The sequence below is a fragment of the Onychostruthus taczanowskii genome, unplaced genomic scaffold (assembly GCF_017590055.1).
Source record: "Onychostruthus taczanowskii isolate IOZ18803 unplaced genomic scaffold, ASM1759005v1 scaffold8, whole genome shotgun sequence".
Taxonomy (NCBI): domain Eukaryota; kingdom Metazoa; phylum Chordata; class Aves; order Passeriformes; family Passeridae; genus Onychostruthus; species Onychostruthus taczanowskii.
Genome location: NW_024505892.1, coordinates 7465380 through 7484422, shown reverse-complemented (window position 1 = coordinate 7484422; position 19043 = coordinate 7465380). Strand labels below are relative to the sequence as shown.

The 19043-nt window shown below is 41.4% G+C and overlaps 1 protein-coding gene across 3 annotated transcripts in view; it reads left to right on the top strand.

Moving 5' to 3' along the window:
• ARHGAP18 (Rho GTPase activating protein 18) overlaps positions 1-19043 on the top strand; it is a 92531-nt gene that overhangs the window by 24506 nt on the left and 48982 nt on the right. The window contains exons 1-2 of one of the 3 annotated variants that reach the window (XM_041423932.1): positions 2551-2676; positions 4178-4354. The exons of 1 other annotated variant lie outside the window; for it this stretch is intronic. In XM_041423932.1, the coding sequence (XP_041279866.1) occupies positions 4308-4354 (47 nt within the window). In that variant the 5' untranslated portion in view covers positions 2551-2676; positions 4178-4307. Of the gene's footprint in view, positions 1-2492; positions 2677-4177; positions 4355-19043 lie in introns of those variants that run through there. One more of the 3 variants, XM_041423931.1, reaches the window with a different exon arrangement.

Here is a 19043-nt window from a genome sequence, read left to right as displayed (position 1 = left end):
TATATATATATATATAGTTTGGGCAAAGGGCTTTGGAAAGCACTCATTAAACATGGAATTCTCTAAATCTTTTACTTTTATTTCTGTTTTATTTTAGTTCTATTTTAAATGAAGTTTTATAACTAAGTGGGGTATTTGGCATGCAGCCAGTTAGCTGAAGCTTTAGACAAGGCCAGGTCCTAAGGACCCTGGTATTTATGTTTAGTTTTTCTGGTTTAGTTTAAAAGAAAAAAAACCCCAGGTCCTTCAGAAAATAATTTTGCATTCTGCCTATGCTGTTTAGCAATTAACCACATGTGCATTTAAAGTAAGAGCCAAATGCACCAGAAGATAGGAGTGCTAACATACGTTAAAAGGATGTTTTCTCACCTCATGCTGATGTATTTCCAACCTGAGCTGTGAAAACAGAAGTGTTTTTTCCATGCTGGTGTGAGAAGTTAGGCTAATTTTTGCCTTTGGGACACAGCATGAGATGTAGAGAGAATGCAATACCTTTGCAGCGGGAGTACAGCGAAATCTTTTCACAGTCCTAAGTTTTGCAGTGGTTTCATCTACTTGTTTTTCTGAGTGTGTAGGTACATGCAGACAATTTGTCTCAGTGCTTCTGGTGCATACTGCTAGTTAAACTGTTGTAACCATAGTACTAAGTTATTGCTGAAGTGGCACTGAAGCTGTGCCTTCTCTTTTACCCATTCCCTTTGCAGAAGAAGAACATCTGTGGAGGTGAGGCAGCCTCTTTCCTATGCATTGTAAATATTAAAAAATTAAAGAATCACATACTTAAAAATTGACCTGTTCCTTTTTCTAATTTTGTATGCATAGTGTATTTGTTCGTACTAATGTCTTTTTAATAAATTGCGTTTTTAAATTTCATGTGAGAATTTTGATTAAAACATAACAGTACAAAAGATATTTTAACCAAAATATCTTGGCTAGCTACCTACAGATAAAACATCCAAAAACCCATGGAAGAGACAGGCTTTATCAAAACCCACCCCCCTTTCAATAGTTTATATGATTTTAAAACTAAGGCAGCACGTCACCCTCAGGTGTGTGTGTGAGAAATGAAAAGGGAACTCTGTAGTGGTTGGCCTATTTAACGACATCCAGGTTTTCCTGTGTTTCTAATGTTGGGACTCTTCTCAAAATTTAATGGCGACTTCACCCTTTTTAAAGAAATCAGGACTTCCTGTTTGGCACTCTGTAGAAGTCCATCATAAATGGCAAAATTCTGTTTGTCTGACTCTGATCCCTCCAAAGTCACCAGCTGTAAGTATCAAGGACTCTAGAGGACAAACTGATCTTGCTCAAACCTGACCAGAGTTCTGCCTGTTTGCTTTTCTGCTGCGACCGACTTCACAGTGGCCGTAGGACAAGATTTCTGTGCTGCTCCTGCATGGCAACTCTGCACTGCAGAACAGCTGCACAGAAAACTGCGTGGTCCATCCACAACCTCGCATGCAGCATTCCAATTTAGGTACAAGGTTAAAAGAGTGAAGGTTCAGAAACTGATACCTATGCGCTTCACAATACCGCACAGAGTCCACCACCGAACTTTGCAGATTTTAACTGCAAGCAAAGCAGTTGCATGATTTATTTGTTTTAAAAGGAAAAAAAGTAAACACAATGCAAATTACACTCATCTCAACTGAAGTTGATCCATTCACTTATAGAACAAACTGATAATAATTCAGACAAATCATATGCATGTGAAAGAGGGCACAAATTCCAAACAAATAGCATATGTGCATTTACATGTTGCCATGGAAAAAAACAAACAGGTTTGGGTGTTGCATTACAAGTCTTGCCTAGCAATTCAAAACTAATACCAAGGCAGTGAGTCCCATCTCATCAGAGCCTGTGCCGAGGCACAGAGGAGGATTTGCCCACCAAAAAGTCCTACCCAATGCTGCGCTCCTCTGGCTGTCACAGTTGATAGAGTGTGACCGTGGAGCTAATGGCATCTCGTTTAAGCCCAGGAGCTCTGCGGCAACTCAGTCAGCAGTGTCCTTGCTTTACATTATCCCTGGTTGTGATTTTTGTTACGAGAGCTTGTCATTGAAAACAAATACACCTTTTTTTTTTAGTGTGTGTATGAAAAGTTAAAGCAATCACCGAATACACTTGCAATTCAGTAAAATAGATAACGTAGAAAGCAAACGCTGAACACATTATTTTTTTTGCTTATTGCCGTGCCGCACTTGCTATACGGCAGCCTCGGGGCGCAGCAGTTCGCCCGGGGCAGCTGACCCGGGGCCGAAAGGGCAGCGACTCTTCTTTAATTGACAGATTTCCCGGCGACACCTTCACACAAACTCCAGCCTGCCCGGAGGACGCTGCTTTCCCCCACCCCGCGGCGTGAGGCAGCGCCCTGAGCCGTACAGCGGGCGCGGCGCGACTCGGGCACGGCTCCCGGCGGCCGCTCGCTCCCGCCGCCCTCGCCCGCGGGGCTCCCGGGCCGGGAGGAGGCGGAAGCGCTGCCGTCACCCGGCCCTGCCCCGCTGCGCTGCCGGCGGGAGGCTGGGCCGCGCCGGGCCGTAGCCGGGCCGCCCCGCTCCGCCTCGGTGTCTCCAGAAGGGATGCGGCGGCCAGCGCCATGAGCTGGCGGTCCGGTTCCCGCGGCGTGGTCCTCACCGCCTACCACCCCAGCGGCGGGGCCGGCGACGCCCCCGGCGGGTGAGTGGAGGTGCGGGCGGGCAGCGGGGAGGGAAGGAGGGCGCTGCCCGCGGCAGGTGCGCTCGGCGGGGGCGGCTCCGGCGGAGGAGGAGCGCAGTCGGCTCAGCGGGAACCTGTTGCCGGGAGAAGGTGTTTTCTCCGGCCCCGGGGCTAAAGGGTTTGCCCGTTTTTGCGCTGTCCCGCAGCTCCCAAACGGTTTTCCCTTTCTTGGTTAGTTGGTTTGGGTTTTTTCCCCAACCCTTTCTGTAATACTTTCCGCGCGTCGAGGAAACCCCAGGAGTTGTGCTGGTCTGCCTTGAGCCGAGTGCAAAAAGCAGCCAAAGTAGCCGCTGGCTGTTGTTAAGGCGTTTGTATCCAAGAAAATCCCGTGGCCGCCCGGGTGCGTTGTCGGTGTTAAACCCGAGCTGTTCTGGCCGGGGAGGGTTTGTGGCTCGCAGCGGTGAGTGCTGTCCCGTGGCCTCGGGGGCGCTGAACGTCAGTGTTTTTGGGATCAGGGTGGGATGCTGCGCGTCGATTTTCCTATAATCTCCTAATGTTTAAACTACTTTGTATCTTTGTAACTTGCTTTTTTTTTTTTTTTTTTGTGTTTTTTTTTTTTTTTTTTTTTTTTTTTTTTTTTTTTTTTTTTTTTTAAGTGATAAGCGGGACGAAGGTGTAGGTAATAGTGAGATAAACTTTTTGAAGCGTTTGTCATTGAAACTGATGACGGGCAAGAAGCCGGTTTCACATACATGAGGGCTGAGGACCTCCTAGTGCCTCACAGCACGTCTGATCTAGACAGAAGTTACTACTGGCTTTTCCGTAGCAATGACCAGAGAGACTGCTGTGTAAAGGACTGACTTTTGTCTTTATGGCCCATTCAGTCTTGCTTTTTCTTAGCTGAAATTGTCAACAAAGGTCCCATTGATAAAGATGGGACTTTTAATGATGCTGAGAAGCCAGTTGAAAGTGGGAAGGTATTGAAACTGGCATACTGCTTCCATGTGTGCATAGGAAGAGCATGTGTCATCAAAGAGATTATAGTCTGATTAAAAGAAGATAGCAGGCAGTACAGTGGGTCACCCTGGAGAAAAGATAACATGCACTGTGACCTATCGCACCAAGAGTCCACAACAGAAGTGAACTGAGAAATACCTCCTACCCCATGTTAGAACCACAGAGTTCTCTTTTGGTTGAGGTACTTCCTTCTCCATGACTAATGTTATTTATCAGCCTCATTTAAGTCCTGATGTCATCTTAGCTACACCTATAAGGCCCCTGCAGACCTGGCCATTTCCAATGGAATAAAAAATATGTATGTTTTTTCAAGAAGTCACAGAATCCAAAACCGCCTCTGTTAATGTTAGTGGTGTTTCTTTGCCTCTTATAACTCCCATCAAACTCCCCATGGACATGGAGAGATAAGTTAAAAAAATGCTTTCCCTGCTCCTTGGAATACTTCTCAGTAAAGACCTGTGTATCTGTAGACTGTTATGATTTGTTCCCCTTTTTTTACATGTAGTTGTCTGGACACATGGCTCTAAGCAGCAGACTCAGCCTCTGGAAGCCTGGGAGACATGAGCACAGTCCCTCTCTGTGTCTTAAGAAAGTTGTCTCCTGTGCTAATGCCACACCATTGCTAATGCAATCTCATGAGATTCCAGCTCCTCTGCAGCTGCTTCTGTGGACAGCCTCCTGGGTAAGCTGGGACATTGCCAAGCAAGTAATAGCAATCCTTCACAAATTCTTCTGGTTTGGGATTAAGAGAAGGGGAAATAAATGGGAAAAGTGGTCTCATTTCCGTAATTATAGCAAACAAATGTGCATGTTTCAGCTGTGCAGAGCAGAGGATTCCCATAGTTAGTCTGCCTGAGTTCCATCACAGCAGTAGTACAGCTTTCCAGCCCATGTGCATTTGCCACTTAGCTCATTAAACTAAAATCCTAAATACCTCTCTGCCTTTCTGCTGTGCTGCTCTATATTTGAACCTCAAATCTGTTTTTCCTGTTTTTATTAAACAGGATCTCAACTCCATGGTCCTACTCCCTCCTGCTGTGCATCCCCAGTGTCTTCCCACTTCTGAAGTGAGATTGGGAGTATTTTCATGGGAACAGAGAGGGAGGGGAGTGGCCACTTTTGGTTCTCTTTTGGGTCTTTTTAGAAACAAACAAACAAAACTTTCCTGAAATGTTGTAACATTTCTGTGGGATTTCTCTCCCATCCGCTCCCTCCCTTTATTCTAACTACATTCCTTCTTTGTCAACATTCCCAAGATGTGCAGAGCTGCATGATACTAATAATGCCCAAATCCATATAATTCTGAAATATTTAATGGAAATAAGTTCTTCCATTAGGCTTTTCATAGTGTGCAAGTGGACCAGTTCTGCAGTCCAGATTTTGTATTTTGCTGCTGATGTGAAATTGAGCTTATTTTGCCTTTTAAAAAAATAAAAAAAATTAGAACAACTTTCAATATCTAGGTTAGTACATCTTGCTACTAATTTGAAAACTCTGTAAATTTTACCAGGGATCAGAATATTAGGAAGCCGATGTAATACGGTACCAGCTGTAATGAAGCAGCCGTTTTGGAAAGATTATTCGAGAAACTATGTTGAATTATTTTTTTCGTAAGCATTTAAAACAGTGCATGTTAGAAACTGCTTTATCTTTGGAGGGAAGCATGACACTGGTGCCTCCTGGAAAAAGCGATATGTTGGCTGTGCTCCAAAAAAAGTGACATCGTAGGAAAGAAAGAGCTATTCTTCCTACCCATTTTTTTTCCTTCAGGCATATGAGAACTTTTGCTTCATAAGACTTAACATTTTACTGGTCTAATAGATTGTTGAGCTACTTGTCTATTCTGGGCTTTTTTTGGCCCTTTAAAGGCACAATAAGTCTGTGAAATACTTTCTTTGCAAAGGCTTACCTTACCATTGGTTCAGTAGGCTAAAATGTCAGTGTGATTACTTCCAAGTTTGTCAGTTTAGGAATTTTGCCATAACAGCAGTGATGCATAAAATAGCATCAGAGCTACTGTCTTTGCCATAGAGAAGTTTATTCTGCTGTAATGTAGCAGTTTATTTTGCTATAGAAGTTTATTTTGCTGTAATGTAACATCTATATGGTGTAGATAATTAGTTATGGGTGATTTCTGTGGTCTACCTAAATATTTATTAATATTTATTAAGTGTAAAACTTTCTTGGAGAAATCAAAAATGCAGGGTACACCATATCAAATTCAATTTTAATAACAGCTCTCTTTTCCATATTGCCTAAATTCACTTACTTTCAAGTTTTAACCTGTTAGATTCAGTAATGCCCTCTTGACTATCAAGCTACTTGCATTTTGGTGTAATCTCATTTTCTTCATGATATCCATGCACAAAATTTTAAGTAATTTCTGTCTTTCTATGTAACTGTTTGTTATTATATGGGCTGGGGAAACCAAGAGCGAATCAGATAGGTTTCAGTCCAAAACTGTTTCAGTGACTGAGTGTGTGTTACTCTTGTACATGAAAACACCAAACCTGTAAGCATAGGTGTGCAGTGCCATTTAGGTTCCTCGGGAATTTTACCCCATCTACTTTGGCAGAAAGCACCACAAGTCCTGTGTCATACTTGCCAGCCACTTGTAGGTGTTTTAGGTAACATTCTCCTCATATGGCTGTGTGGGCTTACCCTCAGGAATCAAATGCCATCCAGAGAGTCTTCTACACGACTATTTCTGTCCTGAAAAGTGAGAGTGTGTGTGTGTGTGTGTGTGTGTTCAAACATATGTATGTAAAAGTGTGTTTTGAATGTGATTATAAGGCTGAGACCAAGCCTGGGGTATTTAGTGCATGAGGAATAGATTTATAGAAGTGAATGCATGCAGTGTGCATGCAGAAGTAACTGAACTGCACCAACACACCAGTGCATGAGGCAAATAAACTTCTGCTGCATAGCATTTTCAAGAGCCAAGCCTAAATTGCAAACAGAGTAATAGATAAATGATTCTGAAGGTGCTGGCCACTGGAGGTACAGTTGCTTTCCTCTCCATGCCTGTCTCCTATTTGGGATGCTGCTGTTCATGTTGTCTCCTGTGCTACACCAGCTTGTCATGTGGCAGCCTCCCTGTATCGGTTTCCAGTGAGTCACCTGCTTGCTCACCAGCATGTGCACTTCTGCTGCCACTTCAGTGCACTGCATTAACTTACTGTGGAAGACCAGTTTCAGTTTGGAAGCTTTGCAAGCCAGTGCCTGTTTAACTTCATATATTTCCGAAGAGCTTGTAAATCTTTGTATTGCTGATAATTTAAGAAAGACTCCAATGTTTCACAGAGCCTAGGGACATGGCTGCTCCGCCTCAGAGGCTCTGTGGTTCTATACCCTCTCCCTTCTATAACTTTTTAAAATCTTGCATTTGGTTTGCTGATGCTCACTGCAAAATGAGAACAATGAGTGAGCTGAGTTTCCCTGAGATGGAACTAAACCCCAGGCCAGTTCTGGAAAAGAGTGTTGTAAAAGAGATTGCTGCCACCTCAGGTCTCCTCTTTCGAGTGGCACCTGCTATTCAGGGCCTGCAGCCCTTGAGCTTTACCATCCTGCTTTTTTGTTACTGAATCCACCTGGCTCTGGAGATACCAGCTGAAGCTTGGGTCTGTGTGGCAGTGAAACCAGGCAGGCTCAGTTGGGTTGCGTTTGTTGTAGAGAAGTGCCCCTTTTTGTGGGTTAGTGTATAAATCTGCATAAACGAAAGTATTTAATTTTATGTCTTTGTAAATATGGGCTTTACAGACTTAGTAGTGGTAGCATGCATTCAACTTTGTGGACAAGCAAGAGACATAAAATATTTGGCGTTTTCTACAGACAGCTGTGGTCTAAATCACTCATTTGCCGTTTGATCTCTTAGTAAGAAACTCTAATTACAGATGTCCTTTGAGCATGGAGAAATAACAGACTTCTGCTGTGAATTGCCCACAAGATATGCTTTTTTCGAACATTGACCATAATAGACATTACAGATCAACCATGCAAGTGGAGTTTATTCTTTCCTTACTGGAATAATCTGCCTGATCCTTTGTTCAAATGTTTGCTCAGTTTAATCTGAAGTCTTAATAGTTGGTATCTTAAGCCAAGAAGAAATGTAGTAGTAAGCACAAAATCGTGCCTTTTTCCAAGGCCATTTTCCATCTCCTTTATTTCAGAGAAAAGTTTTCATTCCTTTCCCCTTCTTTTTCTACCAGTGACTCACTCTTGGAATTGAAAACCAGTAAGGAGTAAAGTATTGTGAGGGATGTACAAGCAGCAAACTCACAAGCTGATTACTCACAACTGCCTAAAGTTGGCAGAGCATCCTGCCATTTCATTTGTAATCTGCTTGTACAGAAGGGATTCCAGGTCCCTGCCCCTGTCATCACAGCAATTATTGTTCCTAATCCCTGTAACCTTTCATGATGCTAGTATATGGATAGCTCAGCACAGTACCTTCCACGTGTTGCCTTGCTTCTATAAAAGCAGAAAAAACTATCTGCAAAGCAAAGATCTATCCCACTACAGCTGACTTTACAAAACAACCAAAATCTTTTTGTCTGCTACAGGTTTTGCATGAGCACAGTCTTCATCTGAATGCATTAGAAAAATCTTTCCTGCCTTGGGTTTGCCTGCTACTTTGAACAAAATTCATTGTCCAATGCTTACCAACATCTTCAGGTAGAGCTGACAGGCAACAAGGCATGAAGTTGCTTTATTTAGAATTGCTTTTGTGTCTTTTGTACTTCATGCATGTATAAGTATGGACTATATGGCAGACCCTTAATGTGTTGCTTGGTTACTGATGTATTAATCCCAGTAACTTGATCTACTGACAGCAAAATGTGGTATCCCAACATTTCCTGCTTCCTTGATTCTGGATTCCTGCTTCATGGGGTTCCCCATCTTCCAGTTTGCACTTATTTCTGCTTTGAATTTATCTTGCTCCTGCATTTGGTTCTTGCTATGTCTTGCCACACATTAAAAAGCCTTCCTAGTGCCTGTTACCTGTGGTCAGCTTTCCACTCATTTTTTTCTTGATGGGTTGAGCAAATGATTCTCTTTGAGACTTTGTTTCTTCAGTCTGAAAATCTTTTTCGTGACACTTTTCTTCGTCATTTTAGCACCCATCTTTATATTTGCCCTCCTATTTTGCTTCTCCTTCACCCCCAGCAGGAATTACATGCAGTACTTCAGTGTCAGTCTCGTGAGTGTCACCAATACAGGTAAAATCACCTCCTTGCTGCAGATTACCACTTTAGCCAATTGTGTGTACTGCAGTCATGTCATCTTGTTTTTCTAAGAATCTTGGTGCATTCAATTTGCATATCATTTTTGCGCCCTGGATCTGTTGAAGCTCTTCCAGTGCAGTCCTCATTGTGCAAACATGGTCACTGTTTCTTGCACTTAGACATCCATTCAGCAGCTGTCAGGATGATAAAACGTTATTTCAACAAGCCCAGTTCTGTAGGTGACTTAGATTATTTTATGTTGTGGGTGTGGATTTGATTTAATGTCCTTCACTAGCAGGGCAAACAATCTATTGAGTTCTATTTTGTGTCAGACAGACCCTTAAATAGATACAAACAAGAGTAACTCTGCTCAATCAATAGAGTGACATATCACAAAAGAGGGAAATCAGGGCCTCTGTACAGGCTTGCTTTTTTATTTTAATAACATACAGAGTATGAGATGTCATGGTTGTCTAACTATTAGGAATGGGAAACATAAAGGCCTTTTGTATATTTTGATTATGGGCTTTCTCTTTTTTGCTTGAGTGTGTACAAATCTGGATGATACTGAGCATAATGCAATATATTACTAGATGTGCTGTTATAAACATGTAGACTGTATGCAAAACTGGAATGGAACTGGTCAACAAAGTGCCAGAAGAGCTGTGTAAATCTGAACTCCAGCGTTATAAGTGTGGCATAGTGGAATAGTTAATTGTTTCTCTAGGTTCTTTCTCTTTGATGAGCAGAATTGTTAAATTTGTTTTTGAGTAAGACTAATGGCATTTTGAATCTGCTGCTATTGGCACTAGATAAAAAAAATGTTATAAGCTCATTTAGTCCTGACTCATGCTGTTCAGTGGTTCAGTCATGTGCATGGTCTTTACCTGCAAAAGGCAGGCTGTGATGTGAGAACAGATCCTTGGAATCCAGGTGCGTTGCACTGGAGGGAGCACCTGCCCTCCTCCTGCAGAGCTGCTGCTAACCTGCGTTCCCTCCTTGGCTGCACGTGTCACGTGCATCCTGCCTCACCGAAAGAAACAAAAGCCCAGCTTGGATTCGCACAGACTCTAATGAGGTAAATAAAAATGCATTTTCTAAATTATGGTTGGTCATCCACTGATAAGCTCTTAAAAGCTTGCTGATCTGTGCTTTGTTTAAACACACCTTTCTTTGCTCTGAACTTTGCACTAGAGAGATTGCTTTGGTTTCTTAGTGCCCAAGGTAGTGCATGAAAACAGTACTGGGAATGAGAAGTATAATCAGAATAGCTTGCATGATTTCCCAGAGGAAACACAACCTAACTTTGAACTTCAGTAATATTTTCTGGTTCGAGAGTAAAAAAGACTAAGATATTAAATATCCAGGACATTTTACAAATATAAATAATTTATAATATTATGTACTAATAAAAATATCCAAACATCTCTCCAGCACCTATCTTCCCTTTTCTGAAAAGGGTATTTACAGTGTGATGCTTGTTTTCCTTTGAGGTGAAAGCTAAGAAAAGGAATGTATTTGTTTGAACTCCTTACTGTGAATGGCACATACAAGGACAAACTAACACAGAATCTTTTTTTTTTTTTCTTCTAGTAAGTAGGTGCTGCTTATGAAAGTTTATGGGAAGTGATGAGCTTCATGCTGTGAAAGCTGTTATTTGGCACTTTGGACTTGAAATTAGAAAACTGCTTATGAAGATGTATGGTATTAAAAATCATGTGATTTGTCACAGTGTTTAGGGTTTTTTGGTCTTGCTTGAGTTTTTGAAGAGATCATTTCAGAAAGGTTTGCCATCCTGTATTCGGGAATATAAAGAAAACATTAACTTACATATTTTTGCTTATGTCTGTTTGCAGAACTATTTGATATCAATCTCAGTAAACACAGACCTCAGTATAGCTTGTTAAAATTTCTCTTTATTTCAAATATATGTGTAAACTTAATCTCTGGCATTCAGATTAGGCATAAATTGAGTTTTGGTTGTATGATTTTGCAGAAGTTGCTAACTCAACTTAGATCAAATTAGTTAGCTAGGGTGAAAAAATGCATCTGGAGCCAGACTGTTGGTCAGCACAGGGCTGTGCCAGTGAGACGTGGGGCATGGGACAGGATGGAACAAGATGAAGTGGGGTGACAAAGCACCCAGCATATGCAACCTTAAATGACAGTTTTTTCAAACGGAGTTCTGTAATTTCAGTTTGTGTGTAAAAGTTTATAGGAGCCTGGAACCAGACTCTTAGCTATCTTTTAGCAACAAGAGTGTTCCTTCATTATGAATGCTGGGTTGCCTCCTGGAAAACAGATTACTGGGCTGTGCTGAGTGGTGGCATATCTCCACTGCACTGCAGACTGTGGCCCAGCACCAGCATCACTCCGTCAGACAGCTGTGTAGCTGTGTTCATATGAGTTTGAGCCTAGGCTGAGAAACCTGCCCCTCATCCTACCTTGGTCTTTAGCTTTCTGATTTCATTTTTCCTCCCTGTGTGTGGGAGGGTGTGGACACAGGTGCACAGCCTTTGATTCTGGACGAGGTTGGTACCTTTTGTATTGTGCTCTGTTATGTTAGTCTCCTGAGGTTTTTTGAGCCCCTATTTCCTTCTCACCTTCCAAGTTGTCACATAAATATAAAAATGTATAAAGTATAAAAAAATATAAAAAGCATAAAAATATAATTCAATTTTGATCCAGAGGAACTTCAACATTTAAGAAGTATTTCTTCAGGTCGATTATCTTGCACAAATCACTAGGAAGAGATACTGTTCTTATTAAATAGAAGAATGGAGGTTACATCTGCTGTCCTGGTTTCAGCTGGGAGAGAGTTAATTTTCCTCTCAGTGGCTGGCACAGTGCTGTGTTTTAGAATCAGTAGGAGAATAATGTCAATAACACACTGATGTTATAGCTGTTGCTCAGCAGTGCTTACTGTAAGTCAAGGGCTTTTCAGTTTCCTGTGCTCTGCCAATGAGCAGGTGAGTAAGAAGCTGGGAGAGAGCAAGGCCACGACAGCTGATCTGGACTGGACAAAGAGATATTCCGTACCACAGAGTGTCATGTTCAGTATATAAACTGGAAGGAGTTGGCCAGGAGGGGCTGATCATTGCTCAGGCATGGGCTGGGCATTGCTGAGTGGGTGGTGATCAGCTGTATTGTGCATCACTTGTGTTTTCCATTGTGTTTTTGCTCCATTATACCACCACACTGTTGATATGAGAAAATATTCTCTGTTTCTATTTCAGTTAACATTACCTTACTTTTGAAGGACTCTGGAATTGCTAAACATGTTTTGTACTTTTTTTTTTTTTTTTTTTGGGGGGGGGGTTTGCTTTGTTGTTTTTTTTTATGCATTACTTATTTTTTAATTGAAAGATACATTTATGCCAGTATAGTCTTTGCATCCTTATGGAATGATTTTCTGTCTGGTGTTAAGAACTTTTAGTCACTTGCCTGTATTTTAAGTTTTAGCAAGATTCCTCTGAAGACTGGTGAAATTGAGTCAAAATACTAGTATGAAGTTAGACTTTTTTTACTTAAGGTGGAAACTTGAAACTTTTTGGGTAAACATATCCTAAAAGCTTAAGATGCTTTTGTAAGTAGAATGAATACTTTGCACAGTAACTAGTAAGGGAATTGTACTATTTTAAAGCTTTGATTTTTATTATTAACTATTACTTTGGTTGTGTGCCTTGTTGTTTGCTAGCCACAGATGAACCTTTGTCCCATCTCAAGCTGCTGCTCTCACAAGAAACCATTGCTAGTACTTTAAACAAGGAAATTACTTAAAATAAGTACCAACATGCCTTGTCATCTTCAACAAAAAGACTTTAATTTAGTGATATGTGAGCTGCCCTGTAGCTGACCTCACTGACTCTGGAGGTGTAGAGTGTGAGTTTCCCAGGTTTTTTTCCTGATCCCTTTGTACGATGTATCCATCACTGATAGCAGTCTGCCTGGGTCAAACAATAGCTTGGCACTTTTACCTCAGGAAGTCCACCATCACCAAAAGCTTTTCAAGCTTTGTTAGTCCATGTGTCATCCAGTTTGCTTCCAGCTGGCTGCCATAATAGAAGAATGTGAGAGTGGAACTACAGTAAGTTGTCATGGGATGTTCAGCTGTTCCAGGCTGCTAACAGGAGATTCATATCCATTTAGTTGCTTAAGGAGGAAGCTTGTGACCTTAAGAGTGGAAGAGGATATTGCTTTGTGTTTTTCCATTATGGAGGATACCTCATGCCACAGGTTTTGCTTTCTCAGAGCATCTGCTTTGCACGTTTGTCACCAACTTACTGCTGCTGCACAGGCAGGATTTTGCTTATCTGCCTGAGTGAGCTCTTCTTAACACTGAGGAAATTGTTAAAGTTAAGGAGATATGAGGACCATGTCTTGCATGTTCCTTCAGCCAGGTGCACCAGGGTCTGCTAGCCTTTCTGGCTTGATAGTTTGGAAGAAGGGCAAGGTGCCTGGCATATCCAGTTATGGCAGGCTAGTGGGCAGATGTGACCCTGTATACTGTGGTTCCCTTAAAGGATGCCTTGCAGTAGGATGCATTAGGATACTAATTACCTCTGGGATTAACTGGGATTAAGGAAAAGCTAATTACAAGGTCCATCCCAAGTCCTTTGTACGGTTCTGGGAACTCAAGTCTTCTACTGTGTCAAGATTATTAAGCAATATTTTTTGGGAAGTAGCTTAACTACTCAAAAAATGACTGTGTTACTTTGGATGTCTGCTGGGGGAAGAAAACCTAGCTATTGGCTGGAGGTGCAGTGCTGAGGTGAAGCTGATGCTGTTTCCATGGATGTAGACCCATCACTATCTCTGAATAAGGAGTTGTTCTGTGCTGTGGCCTCACAGAGTTAACTTTTGTGCTGGGCTGGTGGCATGATTCAGTTGTACATTTAGTTGGCTGTGCTCAGTGTTACCATGTGATCCTCTGCGAGTCCTGGTAGCAATTCCCCATTTAATCTCTTAGTAAAGAGACACCTTTGCCCTTCCCCTGGATTGGACTGGATGTACAACAGGCTGGCTGCCTTACTGCTTGTGCTGACTTGGTGGAGCCTGCTGGTAAGGATGGGGAGATCTGAGGGTCTGGCATATGGTTGGTTGGGTGTGGGTTTAGGCTGCACAGAGAAGTGTTGGCCTTATGTGAGGTGAGGTGTCGTGCTTGAGGGCACCCCCTGGGGCACTCTGAGTTTGCACAGGAGTGAAGCTTGTGTGACAAAGGAGAAACCGGAGTCAAAGCAGTGCTTTGGCACTCTTGGTGAAGAGGCAGCTTCGTTACGTCATTGTTTAAAACAGCAGTGTACATACTGGTAGTAAAGGTCATATTTATTCTGAGAGGGCATTGTACTAATAATTTTGATTTACTTCCCAGTGAGGTGCCATGAGGCAACAAAAAAGGGAAAATTTAGTCAGTTGCCTAGAGGGCACAGTCAATGAAGGTATCCAGAAATTCTTCACTGGACCTTCCTGACCTTCAAAGATGAAGGAGATTAGAGTGCACGTCTAGTGCAGACACTCAGCAAGGGTGGCAGAAGCTGTAAAGTACACACACGAGTTTTGCATTTAGAGAACTGAGAATTGAGAAAATAGTATAATTTAGGCATATGGGCATTTGTCCTTCTTTGCAAGTCTTCTTTTCATCTTCATGTTAAAATGTGTTGTAAATTTCCTGTTACAGAGTTTCTACATCAACTGCTATTTCTCTGTTGACTTTCATTGTAGGTTTTAAACCATTTTAATGCTGACAAGTGTGTGATTCCATTTCTGTGTCAGTCTGTCAGCACTTTTATAGTTCTTTACAAATGACTTTGTCCAGGTGCTTTATTTTGGCAAAGGAATTATTCTTTATCGTCTGAGATAGAATTGGCTACTTATATGATCAAATATTTCTTGTATCCACATAAAATTTTAAGACTGCAAGTGTGCATTTTCAGTGCAGATGGTATTAGAAAGGAGTTTACTTTTATACCTCTGGTAGGAAGGGACTTAACTGTGTCACCCTTTCTGAGCTCTGAGGATGTATTTGTCACTCACCTCTGGCCCAGAGGTGTTCAGTCCCCTCATCACCTCCCTTCACTGTTGCTATGTACTGGTTCCCTAATTTTTACGGTGTATGGATGCTCACTTCAGTGTTGGAAAGCCATAGGATGTTGCCCAGTGTGAAGGGGTGTCATGAGGGCTGAAGACAGGACAGAGTGGTCAGCCAGTGCAGCTGGAAACAGGGAGTGAAGGACTCTTGGGCCGCCCTGCAGCTTCTGCTCTGCTTTGCCCCACACCTGGTTCCCTTTGCTGCCTGGAAATGTCTCTGCTCTGTGCACCAAGGTCAGGCCCATTCAGGGTGCCTTCCCTTCCTCCACCCACCCACACCCTGCCCTTTCCCCCAAATTGCAGGCTTCGGTCACTGTCATAATATGCTATTTTCAATTTAATTGAAATGGGGTTTTCGTATATGACTTAATATTGCAGGCAGCAAATGTTTTTTATTTCCCTGTGTATGTATTATATCGTAAAAGAACATATGGTATTCATTTGTGGATGTGTCTCATAATGGGAAGTACAGCTGTCTAGCATGAGGAGCTTGGTCCTGTAACTAAAAGTCATGGATAGCAATACTCATGAGTGCTTTAACATTGCCCTTGTTTTTCTGTACACAGTGTGTGTACACATGGCAAAAGAAAATATGAATTCGTATTTATAGAAGCATCTGCACATGGATTGTGCCTTACTTCAGGTTTAATGTGCTATATGTGAAGTATTGTATTTCATTTTCCTTGATTATTACTGGGATCTGTAATTGTAGCTACTTAGTATTACAAATAGGTGCTATTTTTGCTCTGTTTATGCAAAGGAGTTAAAGGTGGGGATAGAACCTCTGGATTCATGGGGAAAGTTAAGAGTACAATGTCATTTTTACTTGCATTTTTTTGCTGGCGGTTAGCCCTCCACTGAAGTATTTTGTTTGGGAATGCAGGTGAGAGTTACGGCTAATATTACTGATGCAATGATGTTGAAAAGCCAGATTCATGGTGTTTCACATAACGGATCAATTTCTTTCAAAATAGACTGATGTTTTTTTAGAACATTGATCATGTAAAGTATTATCAGCTGAAAAACCATGTAGGCTGCTGCATGTTCATTTAGAAACCAATATATTTCATGTTTTTAAGATGTTGGTAAATAAAGGGATATTGGTTAGGGAGGAAAACAAAGAATTTTCCTAAATAATTTGTATTAAGGGATATCAACTAGATAATTTGCAAGTCTAAACAAAGAATTTTTTTTTTTTTTTATTTTTTTTTTTTACTACCTGTGTTTAATATAGAAATACCGGAATTCTTGCAGACTCTATTTGCATCCTCTCTGATGAGTGTAATTTAAAGTAAAGTTGGTAAGAGCTCTTTTGGTTTTCTTTTTCTTTTTTTGTCATTTTACTAGCAGCACTTTTTCTTTTCAGCTGCAGAGCAAGTAGTGACTGTCATATTTCTCTTCATGACCAGACTTGTACAATCCGTCTTGCTGCCTTAAAATATGATAGCAGTCTTCCCTGACTGTATTATGTTTTCATGCACGCTCTGCCTAGGTTCCCACCTGGAATGGAGACTGCTTACACCAAAAAAAAAAAATCACATTTAAGAGTAAAGAACAAAAAAATGGAATGCTGGTAGTGGAAATGAGAAACAAGGACTACATGTGTGAAACTGTGGTCAAATAATAATAAAATACATATGAGATGGGTATTTTAGAGTTTGTTTTTAATTTTGAATGGTTGTTTCTGTTAAATGATTGGATATTTAATTTGCATGTTTTGGGGTTTTTTTTTCTTGATTTCCAGGTTTCATTTCATGTCTGTTTTCCCTCTGTTGTTTGGTTTCTATTATGTCCTTCTTCCCCCCCTGCCCTTCTTCCTGGAACAAAAAAAAAGCTCTTTCAAATCCTTTTCGTTGAAATTTTGGTTTTGTGTTCAAGCCCTGGAGCTCATGGCTTGTGGACAGGTAGCAGTGAACCCTGTGGTAGGCTGCACATGAACACATCTGTATATTCAGACTGGTAGCTCTACATCTGTATTTTTAATTTGTAGGTGAAGGTACATACCTATGCATTCAAGTACCAGCAAATCTTTGCAGAGGCCTTGGATGAAAAAAATACACATTTTTATGCCTTTTCTGCTAATGTTCAGAAAACAGATGTAGCAACAGAGGGTGAGAGAGAAAATCTGTGATCCTCAGCTGCTCCTGCTTGCTTGGTTGCCTACTGACATTTAAGAACTACCCAAGAAAAATGAGGAGGAAAGGAGTTTATAAATGCAATTTTGTTTTGTTTAATGAGTTCCTTGCTTGGTCATAGGATGAGAAGCATAGGTAACAGGGCACAGGTTGGCATGGGTCTGCAGTACTCTTCTGCAGACAGTTCAGCTGTTGCAACCCTGGAACAGGGACTTCCCAGGAATATTTGCTTAGAAGAAGGAATTTGGTAGGGAAGCAGACATTGCAGAGACTCACAGCTTTAGCGGTTGCCCTGAAAGATAAAAAGTTAGGATTTCCACTGGGTGCACTTTTCAGCCTCTTTTTCTTTTGCTGAGGTGGGAATGGGCTTCTCTGCTGCCCTCTTTGTGGGTCTGTGGGGAGGGGGTCTGGAGGAAACGGCTGGATCAGGGCACATCTGCATTGCCCTTTGCTCCTGCTGTGGCACGCCCTGTCTGCATCCTATTAAAGGAATTTCTCAGAGCAGGTTTGCCTCATGTGCAGAGGCACGTGCAGCATGTGTGTTAGCTCCTCTGGCAGTAGTTGAAATCCCAGCCACCACTTTTGAAGCTGTTTGCAAATGCCACTTTCTGTATGCTGAGCCTGAACTAAACCGAGATGGTCCATTCCTTGCTGCATCCTTGAGGCCTCTCTGTCTCCTATCCCTTTGCTGTTAAGCATCTCTGTAATGTTTTGCTTCTGAACAGACCTGTGTCCCTCAGAATCCTGGAGTGCTGGCCCACCTTGCTCATGCTGCTCTCCTCAGCCCTTCCCGCTTCCTCCTCTCCCTCTCGTCCAGATTCTCTGAGACCAGTTTTGTCTGCTTTGTCTTAGTGGGTCTTTGTTGGTGGTTTGTTTGGACAATGAAAGAGGTTTCCTTACAAAACATCTTTAGATTCCTGCATGAATTTCCTCGTTTGGGAATGCTCATAAAAAATCATTTACAATTTATTCTGAATGTAAGGATTATATTGTAATAAATTGCCTGTGAATGCTTGCCAATTCCCTTCAAGCATAAACAAAATTACTGAGTTGTGCTGTAAGCCTTATATTTGCAAGTTACAGGGTTATAGGCCTAACTAAGAGGTCCTTTAAAATGGCGAGAGCTAATGATTTTAGAGAACTAATTGCTTTTAAGGGCACAAAATTAACTCCACTATAGTTTCATGGCTATAACCGTACTTTACTAAATGGTCTTGGTATTTGCCAGGATATCTTAAATTGGGCTTTGTTGCCATGCTTATTTTTTCCAGCGTGAAAAGAAAAATAAATTATTTAAATCTTTCCTCTCTGCCTCTCAATAATGGAATTACAAATACTGTATCTGTTTCACTTCCTGGTTTATTCTCTTTGATATTTGTGGAGCCTGAAGTGGTCTCACACAGGCTTTATTCTTTTCTTTGGGGTAAGATTAGTTCCAGTGGTTCTCTTGAAGATTACAGAAAAAAGTGTAGTTTTAAAATGTGTATTATATGCTTGAATATTTTCCCAATAAGCAGCATGAGGGTAGTTACAGGGAACATATTTTGCCCACATTTTTGTCATTGATATGAATTGTAGAGAATGAAAAGAATCAAAATTACAAATGAAAACAGCTGAGCCCATATGAAGCCAGGTGATATAGAAGGCATTTGGAAGAAACGAGAAAGGTAGGTCAGTTGACCATGGGACAGAGCCAAAAATGTGGCAAAGGAGATTCATATGAGGCCCTTCTTGTTCTTATTTTCCTAGCTGTAGGCAATTTTTTTTTTAACTATAGGTTTAAACACAATTAGGGTTGAATATAAGGGAAATATAATGAGTGTTTGTTGAGTTTGGAAATTGACTTCTGTTTTCATTGCAGTGGGACTTGGGACAGGGTGAGCTGTCCCAGCTTTTCCAAAGGTGTGCATGACTTGCAAACCAG